Source organism: the organism of the source record quoted next, unplaced genomic scaffold (assembly GCF_019419815.1).
Source record: "Pyrus x bretschneideri cultivar Hongxiangsu unplaced genomic scaffold, Pyrus_bretschneideri_v1 Contig7, whole genome shotgun sequence".
NCBI classification, from domain to species: domain Eukaryota; kingdom Viridiplantae; phylum Streptophyta; class Magnoliopsida; order Rosales; family Rosaceae; genus Pyrus; species Pyrus x bretschneideri.
Genome location: NW_025999809.1, coordinates 1111259 through 1127264, shown reverse-complemented (window position 1 = coordinate 1127264; position 16006 = coordinate 1111259). Strand labels below are relative to the sequence as shown.

The window sequence follows — 16006 nt, the reverse complement described above, 5'->3', positions numbered from 1 at the left end:
TACAAGGACAAAAATATGAAAGAAAATACATTCATTTAATGCAACTAGGAATTGTAGCAGAGAGAGCAACAGTGTTTCAGACGCTATATGTTTGATCCCGCGGAAGAAGAAGGTGCACAAGTTAAAGTACATGTTTACCCTTTAATTAACAGACATTTAACAAAAAAAAATTACTTTTGGATTAAATTTGCTAATGGACTAGCACCATGAGGGTTTAAATCTTAATTTTTTACTACAAGGGCTATCTTCCAATTACCTTGTCATCACATGGACCATTTATCAGATTGGGCCTTTAATCAACAATGGGCCAAATGATTTGACCAAAATTGAGAGTATATTTGTCATTTTAGCTTTATTTAATGTATATTTTTCATGAAATGACCAAAATGATTGATAGTGGACACACTCAAAGATTACTTCTATTGATTTCAAATCTCATGGACCAAAGTGAGGAGTTATGCAAATCTTAAGGACCATTTTGGCTAAAAAGCCTAAGTTGATAGCATCGTGTCAACAGTGGTGGAGCCAGTATGTCTAGACGTGGCCCAACACGCTCTATTTATTTTAGAAGATTTCGGCATATCCTGTTTCGACCAATTTTCGTTTGAGTCTTAAATAGTGTCTTCCTCGTCATCCCCATTCTTCGAATTAATCCACAAACCCGCGATCTAAACTTGTGATATTACGACCCTCATAATTAGTGAGGGATTCATTAAATTTTGCAAAGTGATTTTCAATTTTTTTTTCTTCTTTCTACACTATATTTATTTATGACTGTTAATTAAATTAAATAAATTAAAAATGAATTAATGGACATAAATATATAAGAATGGGTAAAAGAAACAAAAATGTATGTGAAAATTATTTTCTAAATTTTTCATTAAGTCGAGACAAAAATAGGAGGGGAAAAAAAAATCTCCAATAGACAGTAAAAATAATATAATAAAAAAGCAATTGTGTAAAATCAAATGGCAAGCTTCAGAGAATAAAAAAGAGACCCAGGTTTATCAACCTCTCTCGCTGCTCCTCAAAGCTCCCATGGCTGCAGCCTCCGGTCTCCAGCCTCCTCTACAGTGAACTCCATTGAAGCTCCGAGCCCACGAAAAAACTCGAAGGCATACATAATACTAAAATTTTGAACCTGAGAAAAAAGTTAGGGTAGGTCTGTGAGCAATCTGGTTTCTTCGCAGCTCTGCTAGTGCGTGTCGACGTGTTACGTCTTTACACAATAATTTTGGCCATTTGCATCATTCCTCCGTTGAAATATTTAGGAAGAATGATTGAAAGGCGGTGCGCAAGCTGTTTGTCACCTTAGAAACACACAAGGCACTTGCAGCCATGATCATTACTTAATTGAAACGAGCAAAACTTGTATGGTAGCAATTGCAGATGGCACTTCGTTATCAAGTGCTGGAATTCAGTCTTTAAATCATCAATTATCATCACATCACTGACTTTAAACTAAATTAATATGCTTGACGAAAGTTGGACGTAACCTTTTATCTAAATTCAAACATCGTCCCAAATAACACGAGTCATCGAAATTTATCGGGCAGAATATTATGCGATTGACTTCCAACCGCCCCTATCTTGGGGCTCAAGTTTCTGTGCGCCCTCCCCACCCCCCACACAACCCAATTCCGCTCAAGACAAGCAACTTTTGTTTTTTAGGTACAAATTTTTCTTATCTTTCGTTTGACTCTTTCTGAAAAATCAAAATGAATATTATTTTTTGAGTGTGTAAGTGATGATGGGGATAAGGTTTTAACTTTTTGGTTTTCTTTTTTCGCATTACTTTGTCTTAAAATAACAAGAAAGCTATTTAAAATTTGAACAACTTTGTGCCATGTTCGCCGTCAAGCCAACACAGTTGCTCATTGGATAGCTGGGTTCAGCCTAAACGTTGGCAGCCATCTTGAATGGCTTGACCACCCTCCTAGTTTCATTATTGACCTCCTTGTGGAGGATGCTATGTAATTTCCCTTGTACTGCCCCTCACGGCTGTCTTTGGCCTTAGAATCAATTTGCTACTATTGTTTCTCTCAAAAAAATAAAAAAATAAAAAACACAACTATGAAGAGAACATTATCCTTCAAACCATACTTCACAAAAACGCTAGTTACCAACTATCAAGGACCAACATAAGAATATGCTAGCATCAGTTATTTATGACTGACGTACAATCGTTGACAATTGTAAATCTCATAATGGGTCCTTACCAAAATGGTTTCCCTTGTAACCATATGGGCTTCTATTGCTAGGCTAAAAAAAGACCCCATACAAATTAACCAGCCCAGATAAAAGCCCATCAAAATAACCAATTTTCTTCCCCGTTCCCCTATAAGCCCTTGACATTTCCCAACACTCTTTGAGTCTCTCCTTCGCTCAGACCAACATTTGGCGGGAAAATCAGAATGAAGCAGAAAAAGCGAAAGAGCTCGAATTGACTGCCGCAGCCATGGCGGAAGACCAGGACCAAGAATCGGCTGTCTTAGAGGAAGAGTACACGGTCTGGAAGAAGAACAGCCTTTCCTCTACGACCTCATCATCTCTCACCCTCTCGAATGGCCAGTCTCTCACTGTCCACTGGGCTCCCTCGGCGCCGCAGCCCCACACCGACCCATCTCTCGCCGCCCACAAGCTCATTCTCGGGACCCACACCTCCGATGACTACCCCAACTTTCTCATGGTCGCCGACGCCCTCCTACCCACATCCCAACCCAACTTTGGCGCCATTTCCGAAAATGACCCTGTGGTGCCTAAGGTACTGAAAGATCGGTCCTTTCCTTTACTCTCATTTGGAGAAGTAATTTCTCAGTACCAATTTGGTGCCTAAGGTACTAAAAGATCGGTCCTTTCCTTTACTCTTATTTGGAGAAGTAATTTCTCAGTACCAATTATTACTTATAATTTCCAGAATATGAAGTCGGTTCTTATTAATTTGAAGAAATGAGTCGTGGGTAATCTCAAGCTCTGAGAATTATTTTGTGGGCACCAACTGTATGTTAAAATTTCTGCTGGAAATGCTTGCATTTATGCTTGGTGTGATTATAGGTGGAAATAACGCAGAAGATTCGTGTCTTTGGGGAAGTGAATAGGGCACGGTGGATGCCGCAGAAGTCTGACTATTGTGGGTGCAAAGACCAGCGGTGCTGATGTTTATGTGTTTGATTGTTCCAAACAAGAAGGAAAGAAGCATCAAGATGAGGCCTGTGATCCTGATTTGAGGTTAAGGGGCCATGACAAAGAAGGGTATGGCCTGTCATGGAGCTCTTTGAAGGAGGGTAACCTTTTGAGTGGTTCATATGATTGTAAAATTTGCTTGTGGGATGTTTCTGCATCGGCTCAAGAGAAAGTGCTTGATCCAATCCATGTTTATGAGGTAAATTTCGGGCTATAAACTTGTAGTTCTTGATAGGAGTTTTTCGAGTTTCTATTAGGTGTTCAGTGTTTTTAATGTGTGAGTTGTGAATGTCCGTTTTTAGCGTCATGAAAGTGTGTGTGCTTGGAGATGTTTCATGGTATCCGAAGAATGAGAATCTGTTCGGATCTGTTGGGGATGATTGTCAGTTGATGATATGGGACTTGCGCACTGACCAAACACAGGATTGTGTCAAAGCTCATGAGAAAGAGGTGACTGCAACTTTAAACAACTTCACATATATGATTGTGGCTTTTCAATATGTTTGTAAGATTTCACCTTCCCGAGTTACTAACCCTTAAAAAGAAGTATTTCGTTTATGGCTTCACGTCGGGCACTATTCTCTAAATTTCCATTCTCATTTGTTTGATGATCTCAGATAAACTCTCTTTCAATCCATATAATGAATGGATTTTGGCCACAGCATCTTCAGACACGACCGTCGGTCTGTTCGATATGAGAAAGCTGACCATTCCATTGCATGTTCTGAGTAGCCATGGGTAAGCTTCCTATGCCCGCTCCTCCTTGTAAAATGTGTAATACTACCATCATGTTTTCTTGTCGAAGGTACCGATATTATATAATGATACATACTCTCTATGATGACACGATTGGCAAGTTTTTTATGAACTCTTTTGGGTCGGAAGTACAAAACCAATATCCTGTTTTTGATGTTTGAGTAGTCTGATTCCTGAATCTACCATTTACTAATTCTCAATTGTTTGTTTCAAGTGAGGCAGTTAAGTTTACAGCTTGTCTGCACTTCCATAGATTCTTAATATATTGTGCAGTAGAAATACCAAAAAATATAATTAGATTTTGAACCCTAAATTTTGAATTAATCAATGCATAGTTATGTATTTGGATATGGTCTTCTCATGTCCTAGAAACATATTATTGGGGCTTCATCGTTTTTCATATATTCGTGATTGCAGGCCACGCCAGTAAACCAAGACTCCTAATCCTGTATTTGTTTCTTCCCTTGCAGGGAAGAGGTGTTCCAGGTTGAATGGGATCCTAATCATGAAACCGTGTTGGCATCTTTCGCTGACGACAGGAGGTTGATGGTTTGAGACCTCAACAGGTACTCGATTTCACATATTGTTTTTGCTAGAAATGCTATTGTTTATGTTCATCTTCTAGGTTATGTTCACTTCATCATGTTCCATTCGACTGCAACGGGATTATTGAGTTTATATATTAGGTTTAAAAACTTCAAATTTGGGGTTGTTTTACGCGGTTATGCGTTTTTAGGGTTGGGGAGGAGCAGGCAGAGGGAGATGGCGATGACGGGCCACCAGAACTTCTCTTCGCACAAGGCGGTCACAAAGCAAAGATATCAGATTTCTCGTGGAACAAAAACGAGCCATGGGTCATATCAAGTGTTGCTGAAGACAACACTGTTCAGGTTTGGCAGATTGCTGACAGCATATTTGGCGACGACGATGTTGTGCAAGTCCAACCTTCCAATGTCTAATCAGAAAAATTCGACCGTGAGAGCTGTTTTAAGACTTTCTAGAGATAGATTATGGGGGTAGAAGAGCATGTAGCTTCAGAAATTACTGTTGTATAATCGGTTTGGCAAACTCTAATAAATCTTCAACTAGTTTTCTTTTCATTCTACATCCATAATCAAGAAACAATACGTAGCATAGTGCTACGAGGATCTTATAGCTTACTTGGTTAATATTGTTCGTTCATTTACGCTTCACGGTGGATTAGTGTGGTTCCACTACGCGTGGGACAAAAGCATATTGGCTAGTGATTGCGAGGCTCAAATTCTTGCCCCGAGGAGACGCCAAAGGTCGTCCCAAGGTTATTCGGCTGGTAAACTTCCGAATCTAAAGTTGTTTTCAGGACTTTACATGAAAAATGAAGCATCTACTTTATAAACCATGGCCCCTTGTCAAAAGCTAAAGACCTGGCCCCAAAGCAATTATCCTTGTACGACCAACAAAAGATGGACATCTTCACAGTAATTTCCGACACTGACAATATCTAATCCCATCCGACTTGGGTTGACTGCCTCATCCGACTTGAGTTGGTAAGCCTGAAGCGAAGGCCGTTGCTGTCCCTGTCAGGAAAGATGCCAAACATCTCCCCTTCTATGATGACCAACATGAATAAAAATCTAACAATCTTCTTCCTAGCAATTACTCTCAAAATATCATCTTTTCCATCACTTTGAATCCTTTCCCCTCATTTACGAATCAATCATCTGAAAATAACAGAAATAAAAAGAAGAAATTTTATAATGCTCAGTCCCTCGAGATGAAAATCAGGTTACTGAGATATCACGATACACCAACTCATAGTATAGATGAAAAAGCAATGTACGAAATTCACAATCAGTTTAATGGGTGGGTTGGTTAGCATACGCACATTCTTTTCATCATTTGACTGACCATCGAAAGGCAGGCAATCAACCTACAGACATCCCCGTCCTTGCCATTGTCATCTTTACGCCAATGGTGGAAATAGGGTTTCCACTGACCTTCGCAATGGCCAGATGGCAGATGCATCACTCAAAGGGCAATATACTGTGAAATTTGTCCACTAGTCACTCACCAATTGTGGATGACATGAATCAATTGGAAAAAAAAAAAAAAAAGATCTAGAACAAAAAGCTTCTTTCCCGACAGAAATTTATACTTTGTTCTTTTTACCAAAACCCTAGCTCTATTAACTTATTTGGTGCAGAGAAACACTAAATCAACACTCACCTGCTCACAGCTCATAGTACTGAAACATGAAGGGAATCACATGCCACCCTCTCTATGTTCTGTAATTCAGCAATCAAGAATTCACGTGGCTTAGAAGGAGGAATGACTAAATGAGAACTACTTATAGCATATTCAAATGAAACTCAGCAAAACAACATAAGCCGGAAGTAATTTGACTGACATATCAGTAGCCTAAAGGTAGTAGAAGGATAAGAGAAAAAAAAAAAATTTGAGTTTCATAGAAAACCGTTAAGTTGCTCTGCCATAAGTTTCACCGGCTACACATCATCTAAGTTTACAGCACTAAAGGACATGCAAACTTAAATCAAACTTGAAGGATACTAGCAGTGAATCCAGCAAAACTTCAGCTTGACATCGATAAACCATACCCGTTACAAGGACCTAACATATGGTTCAAGTAATACAAAAATTGAAAAAAAAAAAAAAAAAAGTACAAAACGACCTGAACGAAAGCTGATGCTGCAGTTCGAAGAACTACTTATTGCATGATGATAAATGTACTCTTCAGGACAATGTCAATGCTTCCTTACTGATTTTTTCAGTTTGCTGCTGCGGCTCGAGTCCTTCCTAAAATGACAGACCATAATAGTCAGTTAAAAGATTGCACACTTCCAAGTTCCGAACAGCTGTTTCAAGGTCCATTAATTTCATGGACAACAAAAGAATAATCTTCAGCAACTCGCACGGGAGAAAGAAAATTAGTAAAGTAAATACTACTGGTTTGGTTCATAATTAAGTTAGGTCACAAAGGGTTCATGCATATTTTGCAACTACGGAATTATTATGGAGGATTTGTTTTATTCATATATACAATGACTTGTCCATCTACCTCAATGAAATTAATCCTTTGTGACTAGATGTAGTGCACAAGAACCATATATACGATGCAGGCGTAAAAGACTCACAAGCCAAGTTCTGTGTATAAAGATTCAAAATTTCTCATGGTTAAAACTTAAATCCCACCTAAAATGCTTACAAAGAACCCAACTAAAACATCATAACAGGCAACAATATCAGAATATCAGATAACATAAATAACTGAAAAGTTAGAAAATAACTCCGATTAACCAACTGACAAATGCAAAATAGTCATAACCATGAGTCCATACAGTTCAAAAGGCTAAGAGATCTAATGTCTTACTTTTCCTCTTGCTTGTGCCAGATGAATTTACATTTGACGCCTCATTTCCAGGCCCACATGCAGGAAGCTCCTTGGCTCCTCCATCCTGATTAACCAAACACTGAAGACTCTCAAAATCACAGCCGTTAAAATCCTGCCCATTCATCATTGCACCATCTCCACATTTCCCATCCATCCCTGGATGAGGGCAGTAAAGCTGATCATCACACTGGACATTACATGGATTCATAAAAAAGGCATTGGGCATATTTGGCTTGGGCAGGCTCGGATTCACTGATTTCTGATATGGAAAAGACCCAATTTCTCCTTCAATCCTTCCTCGAATGTCTACAAGCAAACACTTGAGCCTAGCAATCTCAGCCTCCAATGCAGGCTGACCCTGCAACCTCATCACCAACTGCCGATTCTCAGCTCTCAAATTCACAACTTCAGCCTCCAACAACTTAACCCGCGCCTTCTTATTCTCGCGGTACTTACGAACTGCTACCTTATTACCCAAAGGCTGCTTCTTTGATTTCTTTTCACCAGACTCACAAGTATCATCAGCCTTGTCTTCACTCGCTGAAGACACAATTTTAGTGTGGACATGAAAGCAAGTGTGTGTGTGGGAGTAATCGGGGCCAGGTGGGTTGCAAGTGTGGGTGTGAGTGCAAGCGTGAGTGTCCTTAAGCAGGTCATCAAAGAAGGTGTCCATTGAGCAACTACTCGCAAGTTCACCGCCCATGTTTGCAGACGAAAACACCTCCTGGTTCGAAAAATCAACCTCGTGGTCGTCCATTAGGGCAACGAACAAGCAACAAGCCCCAATCGAGTGAAAAAGCACCTAAATCTCCCGATAATCTGAACAGACTGAAACCAGAGAAACCCAGATGGAAAATTGAGCTTCTTGATTCGTGTTCTACACGAACAGAGTGAAATCTACCGATTACACGACCCAGATAAGATTTGAACAATACAAAGTCCAAAATCAATTAGAATTGGCTGAAAACCAAAGATTTCCAGCGCGGACGATTAACAGTAGGGACAATTCAAAGGGGTAAATTGATGAAATAGTAGAACTACTCAACGCGATTGAAGTTCTGTGGCTGGTAGGAAATAATGGAGGAATCCTAGGGAACAGAGAGGCGGTGGGAAAGGGGAAGAAAATACGATAAAGATGAACACACCATTGACATGGATTGGCTAGTGGTTCAGAGGTTCCGCGGACTCTCTCTTTCAAAACTGAGTCGACTCACTTCGGATGTCCTCTCTCTCAGAGAGAATGTTTTATGAAGGTTGATCGTGGCCGTTCATTTGGCGATATCATGAGGTGAATATTAACACCGTTTGGGATTTTTCTTTTTGGGCAAAAGAGTTGAAAAAATAATTAGGCTAACTCGAAAATGGTTAGCCACTTTTGATCCGTTTTCCAGTCAAACTACGGTGAGTTAGCCATCGAGAAAGGTACCATTCACTTCCTCTCGTCGAGAAGTATGATTTTCGTTTTTGAATCACTCCATTTCGTTGAGTATTGAAGAAGTTACCAACGTTTAAATTTTACCCAGTTTCCGGCGAGTTTTCCAGTTTTCCCAAGAACCAGTCACTTTTCAGGCTATTTTCCGGTCATATCTGGCAACCATTGGGCTTTCAAATATGTATAATCTTGTTCTCCACTTTCTTGTCTTCATTTTGATATATTATGGGTCAAATTTGGTTAAGAATCGATTGAGTTACGAAGTTTTGAAAATTGCCCAAAGAGTTTTTAACGGAATGACCAAAATCATGGATGGTGGACAATCTCAGGGATCATTTCTATTGATTTTCAATCTCAGAGACATTTTTATTGATTATGCAAATTTCAGGGACCATTTTGGCTATTTAGCCAAAAAATAATTAGGTTTAGCCCTAAAGTGTTAGAACATGTGTACTCAACTTTGTAAGATTTTTAAGGTTTGAACCATATCAGTTTTTTTTTTTTTTTTGTCAAAATGTAAACTTTATTAGATTCTAATTGAAACGTTTACATTTTCAGGTTAAAAAGAAATTCAAGGCCTAGGACATCCTAAAAAAAGAAGCCACTATGTACGGTGACATATGAAGTGTTGTGCCTTGGCCCGTTCGTTAGTGCGGAACCGAGATTCAGATTATAACCTCACCAAAATCACACACAGTTGAACAAAATAAAATACAAGAAATAAAGACACAGAGAAATTTACGAGGTTCGGCAAAAGACTGCCTACGTCCCCGGAGAGATATTGCTCTTCACTATGAGAATAACAGTACAAGTATACATGAGTTAAATCAACATAACCCAATCCCATATCCCTTGTACACCCACTCACAGAATTTTCCCAAGAGCCTCACTCTACCCCAAGAGTTCTTTCACTAGAGACCTTTCCACTCTAGCTCTCTTGTTTTCTCTCACCCTTACCCATGGTAGAGCCAAATGCTCTCACCATCTCTTTGGATGCTTTACATCTCTTCATCCGTTCCTTTGTTTTGCCAAATGCTCTCACCATTTTATGCTTTTCTTAATCCAAGCCTTCTCCCACAAAACATGGCTTTGAAAAAACCACAAAACATGGCTTTGAAAAAAGCCACAAAACATGGCTTTGAAAAAGCCACAAAACATGGAACTAATTTGGCCATTATCCAACATGAAGCCACAGCGTGAGCAGCAAGATCACCACTCCGCTTAACGAACAAGAACTTCCCCTCTCCTATTTGAGGTGCCAAGGACTTAATATCATAAATGAAACAATCAAAAGTAGCATCCACCGAACAAACTCCTTGAATCATTTGAATAAGAGCAAGAGCATCTGATTCAATCTCCACCTTCTCACATCCCAGTTCGCTTCCTACCACCAGCGCCGCACGGTCAGCAGCAGCTTATGCCATGGCTGCACTATGAAAAAAACCTCCCCCCCTCCCCGCCAACCATCTTCAACAAACCTGCAAAGTCTCTCAACACATATCCGTAACCACCTTTCACTGATTGCCCACACCATGCCCCATCACAATTGAACTTCAATGTCCCATAGTTTGGACGTTTCCACCTCACCTCTTTCTCCGCAAAAACCAGAAGGGTAGCAGCACCATCACCCATATCCTTCTTCAGTTTCTTTTTTTAATGCTTTTAATTATTATTTTTTTTAAATGATAATTTTTAGATTTTTTAAAGTTAAATTAATCTTGATCGTTGAATTTCAATAGTCACTTATTGTCGTCCTATAAAGTAATAGGGAAAACTTTCATCATCCAACAATCTACAAAATTTCATTCTATCATTTGGTGATTATATTGAAAAACCGAGTTTCTGGCAAGCTAATTAAACAAGCTGCATGTTTTCATCCTCACACTGTTACTTCTATAATTTATTTGATGAGCTTTTATGGGAAATAATTTTATTCGAAATGCTTTTATTATAAACATCATGAAACTTGCATGCCAGTGAGCCTAAGCTTGAGCTCGAAAAAAATTATACAAACCAAGCTTAAGTGTAGTGATACTCAGTTCGACTCGATTCGTTTACAGCCCTAAACACAAATCAATATCTCGGTGCATGCCGTCCCCTCCACCGGGTAACTTGTGGAATGGTGTAGGTGGACAAACCCTAATACAACTGATTAAGGTAGGTTTCCTTTATTAATTAAGCAACTTATTTTTCTCATGGTTTCTTTTTTTTTTTTTTTTTTTTTTTTGTCAAAATTTATCTCATGGTATTTTACATGGCCAATTTTTGTTACACAACTAAAATTTTATTTCTCATAAATCTTAATCCGCAAGTGGCCCTTTACACATATAATACACTTCTAAGACATTAAGAATGAGTACTCAATAGATCAAAAGCTTAATTTGTGTAAAAAATACACAGTTTTTCTACTTTGAGTGTATTTGCACTGGTGGAAAGGTGTTGAGCCATTACATGACAGCATAGGTTCAAACTCTGTCAGTGACTAATCTAATAAAATCTATCTTTTGACAAAAAAAAAAAAAAAAAAAAAACAAAATCCTAATCCAATTAGAAATTGGAAAAACAAATCCTAAACCAATTGGAAATAGGAAAGTAGAACAAATCCCTTTACAATCAGGAAAGAAAATAGGAAACTATATATAACAACAAAGCAGTATGCTCCAAGGGCATAAACCAAAGCAACTACAAAGTAGAAATTAAGACCCGATTATTTCCCTTCTTCTTCCATCTAGTTCCTCAGTTAAAAGGTTTGACAATGATGTCCGCATCATGTAGTACTCTGCAGATGATGGACACACGAAAGGAGAAGGCCGAAAGAGAAAGAAAGAATGATAAGACCAGCAAGAGGAAGACAAGGGATAACAATGCAGACACTGATAATCTCTTTCCATGTCTTCTTCAACTGAAGAAACCGCGTCTCGATCAAGCGCTCTCTAGCAGACAAACGGAAAGCAGTTCCATGCAGGTCGAGTTGCTATTCCGAGAGCTAATTTCGAATTGGGTTCCTCCTCCCTTGGAGACTCAAAACACTAGTGAGTGTGACGATCAGCAGTGGCTCTTTGATAAGGCGCCGCTGAGAATGGGAGGCACGAATCCAAAAACTAGTGCGAGCATTGATATTGGTTTACGCTATTATCCATATACAACAATATTTTAGTTATTAGTGCGAGAAACTCATGCCCTAAATTTGTGCACGTTTTGATGTAATCAGATTGCAGTATAATTATTCCACAATTCTTTTATATCTACATTGCAAAAATTGTTACTAAACTTTCTGTTTAGTTTGACCAAAAATAAATAAATAAACCTCTTGTTAGTTACTGATAACATGATAAATTCATCAGGAATACGAAACGAAATAGTTTAAGTTAGAATCCACGAGCAAACTAGAATCCACGAGAAAACCTCAACTCATGAATTACAACCCTAGGCTTGCCAGGAACTGTAATAGAAATGAAAAATGCGAAAATAACAAAATACTAAAAACATCCTCTGAAGTACTAAATATCGTTTGGGCGCTAGTAAACAATAAAATTTCGCCAAAAATGCCCATATGTAATTGCAAAATATTGTGTCTTGTTCCTGAGGCTGTTCACTTAAAAAAGGCGAGTTATGTTCAAAATTGAACACCAGAGCCAAATCCGTAATATTTAGGCCTTGTTGTCGATTTATAGTTATCCAAGAACTCACGCATTTCTTTGTGCGCAAGCACCTACACCGCACGAGCATCACATAAATATAAAACTAGTAGCAACAAAAGGTCTATATATGTAGCTTTTGCATATGAGCCCTGATAGGGGTTTTACTACACACCTAAAAGGGTTAAAAACTCCTATACTTACAAGAATAACAAGGTTATTGTAGTATAAACGGTTCTCACAATATCATTCTACATAGGATTACTAAATAATTCAAAGCAAACCAAATTTCAATTAATTATTGTAAAATAAAAATTTGAGATGATTGATTTTTATGACCTAATTTAATAAAACGAATTTAATTAATAAAAATAAAACAATCAGCAATATTAAAGCTGAAAGAAAAAGAAACAGTTTTTAAAATACCAATTTATAAAAACACTAGGGTTCCACCATATAACGTATATCTAACATGCAATCCGTTCGGACATTCGGATCAAATATGAACATGAGAGACTCATTAAGTTTTATGAAAACCCTTTGAAAAATCATGCAACCCTTAAGACGTGGTGTTCATCTAAAGTGAATTACAATTATTAAGCACAAGAAGCCAACGCCAATTTCAGGGAACCTTCCGACCAAAATTGCATCAAATTACTTTTCTAAAGATCCTAATGGGATCAGGCATTAAGACAATTAGATAGTTTTAATCATGGTGATTAATAATTTAAAGTATGCATGCAATCAATCATAAGCAATTAAATAAAAATCACATATTCATGCTAAGGCTCAAGGCTTCGCCCTAGTAAAAGAAATTAGTTATGCATATTCATAATTGAAATCATAGAAAATATTATTAAGAATAGAAGGAATGAAAATACCTTAAAGTAGAAAATCTCCAGGAACCCTAGCAATTACTCTTTGTCTCCAAAGTTGCATAAAAGAAAGCGTAGCCTGAAAACTAAGAACGGCAAAACAATAAAACCTGCTATGCCATCGCACAGTCCCTAAAAACCAGGTCCTTTATTCCAACTAGGAAACTAAGAATAATAAAATAAAATAACTTAGAAAATAAAGCCCTAATTAAGTTAGGATAATCTGCCAAGTACTTGTCTAGCCACGTTTTAGCCTCAAATATCCTCCAAATTTGGCCCATAATAACTTGTTTTGAAGATCATGACGTTTTGAACACATATCCATAAGGCTACGAACCCATCTGAGATCATCTTGTACTCCAAAAATGCTTGGTAGTAAAATCTGATATTTTATTGCCAGAAAATCATCGCTTAGTAGTAAAATCTGATATTTTGATACGATCAAGCTAACTGACTCACAAACATCCTCCAACTAGAATTACTCCAAAATTCGTCCATTTGGCCATGTTTTACTCCAGAGGAAGTCGAATGTCCTATATTGAAAATATAAATCAAAGTATCAAAATTCTACCAAAATAATTACCGAAACATACTAAGAATAGGGTAAAATATATAATATGAAATTGACTCATTAAGCCCCATCAGTTGACTGCAACATGAACAACTTTCGTTATCCAACAACAACAACGAACGCTTATCTACTAAGTGTAGTTGGCTGTATGAATTTCACAACATCACTTAGCTCTGTTTTTCTCCAAGTCGTCTGTTAGCTTCAAGTACTCCATTTTTTTTTTTTAAGTTTCTTTACAAGTCTTCCTAGGTCTTTCTCTACCTCTTTTGACTTGAGCCTGTCTCATAGTCGCATCTTCTAATTGGAGCACTTTAGGTCTTCAATTGCGGCCACTCCTACTTTATCTCGAATATCCTTGTTCTTAATCCTATCCTTTCTCATGTGCCCACATATCCATCAACGCATTCTCATCTTAGCTACATTCATTTTTTGCACTTGTTATTTTTTGATTGCCTAACATTTCGTACCATAATGCATTGATGATCTTATATTGTCATCCTATAAAAAAATTCCTTTAATTTTTGTGGCATACAACGATCGTACAACAAAATTTTCCTGACTATCGTCTATAAAGTAATAGGGAAAACCTTCATCATCCAACAAGTTACAAAATTTCATTCTTCATTTGATGATTATGTTGAAAAACCGAGTTTTGTTCTTACAAGCTAATTAAACAAGCTACAAGTTTTCATCCTTTCACAATATTACTTCTATACTTTATTTGATAAGCTTCTATGGGAAATGATTTTATTCGAAATGCTTTTATTATAAATATAAGTGCATGTTGTGATACTCAGCTTGAGTTCGAAAAAAATTAAACAAACCAAGTTTAAATACAGTGATACTCATTTTCACTCGGCTTGTGTACAACCCTAAACATAAATCAATGTATCGGTGCATGCCGTTCGCTCCGCCTGGTAACTTGTGGAATGGTGTGGGTGGATACAACTGATTAAGGTAGGTTTGCTTTATTAATTAAGCAATTTATTTTTCTCACATGGTTTTTTTTTTTTTTTTTTAGTAAATAGTTTTCTCATGGTATTTTACAGTGCCAATTTTTGTTGCACAAACAATTTTGTTCTCAAAAATCCCAATCCAAATAGAAATTTGAAAAACAAATCCTAAACCAATCGGAAATAGGAAAGTAAACCAAATCCCTTTAGAATTAGGAAAGAAAATAGGAAACTATATATAAACAACAAAGCAGTGTGCTCCAAATCCATAAACCAAAGCAACTACGAAGTAGAAATTAAGACCAATTATTTTCTTTTTTCTTCCATCTAATTCCTCATTTAAAAGGTTTGACAATGATGTCTGCATCATGTACTACTCTGCAGATGATGAACACAAGAAAGGAGAAGGCCAAAAGAGAGAGAAATAATGATAAGACGACCAAGAGGAAGAAAAGGGATAACAATCCTTTTATAAGTTATCAATAGATTAATGAGTGAAGAGAAGATCAAGAGTTAAACTAAATGACAGTTGTCAATAGATTAATGAGTGAACTGTTATAGGTTGTTACAAGTTAGTTGAGATAAGAAGGAGAGTTAGTTGTTTAGATAAATATCAGCTAAGTAAGGAAGAAATATATAACAACCATTGTAATGATAGCTTGATCATCAAGAAATCAATATACATTTTCACTTTCTCTCTCTCTCTCTCTCTCTCTCTCTCTCTCTCTATTCTTCTGCATTTTGTAAACCTCTTAAGAACAAATTCATCAATATTAACATGGTATGTACTGGCGCTTCCGCACCTCCATTAAAAGCATTGTTTTCTTTCTCTAATCCTTTGTTTTGCAAACTGCTATGATTTTAAAATTTTGGGGTCTTCTCTTACCCTGAGTTCTTCATGATTATGTTCTTCTTCAATTGCCCTCTACGTGTTTGATCAAAACTCTCAATGAAAGTTTCTTCTCAAAAGTTCAATTATGGTGACTGCAGATCAATTGAGAATTGCTCTGTCTCTGATCACAAACCTCATTCCCCTGGTTTCTACTTCGTACTACAGTGAAGTTGGATGACTCTAACTATCTTACTTAGAGTTTTCGGATCAAGTTGCTTCTTGAAAGTCATGTCATCATGAGGTTCAATGATGGATCAAGAAAATGTCCTCGAAGATTTGATGATGATTCAGAAATTGAACGAGTTGAAAAAGATGACT

General features: G+C 37.4%; 1 protein-coding gene and 1 pseudogene across 7 annotated transcripts; one reads left to right on the top strand and one right to left on the bottom strand.

Moving 5' to 3' along the window:
• The first annotated feature begins 1897 nt into the window (after positions 1-1897).
• LOC103965599 lies at positions 1898-5099 on the top strand (annotated as a pseudogene).
• Positions 5100-5287: 188 nt separating this feature from the next.
• Positions 5288-8577, bottom strand: LOC103965600 (basic leucine zipper 23-like). Of its 7 annotated transcripts, none has more exons than XR_007254448.1 (5): positions 7307-8577; positions 6608-6728; positions 6145-6203; positions 5804-5961; positions 5288-5639 (listed from the first exon to the last, which is right to left on the bottom strand). XR_007254448.1 is itself a non-coding variant. In XM_048574007.1 (2 exons), exons 1-2 carry the CDS (start codon positions 8082-8084, stop codon positions 6670-6672), a joined length of 837 nt encoding a protein of 278 aa, XP_048429964.1. In that variant the 5' UTR covers positions 8085-8577; the 3' UTR covers positions 6364-6669. The 7 variants fall into 7 exon arrangements, 2 of the variants coding, with proteins under 2 accessions (XP_048429964.1, XP_048429965.1); XR_007254449.1 differs by having other exon boundaries at positions 6608-6732; positions 7307-8574; XR_007254452.1 differs by lacking the exons at positions 5288-5639; positions 5804-5961 and adding an exon at positions 6995-7080 and having other exon boundaries at positions 6189-6203; positions 6608-6732.
• Positions 8578-16006: the final 7429 nt, after the last annotated feature.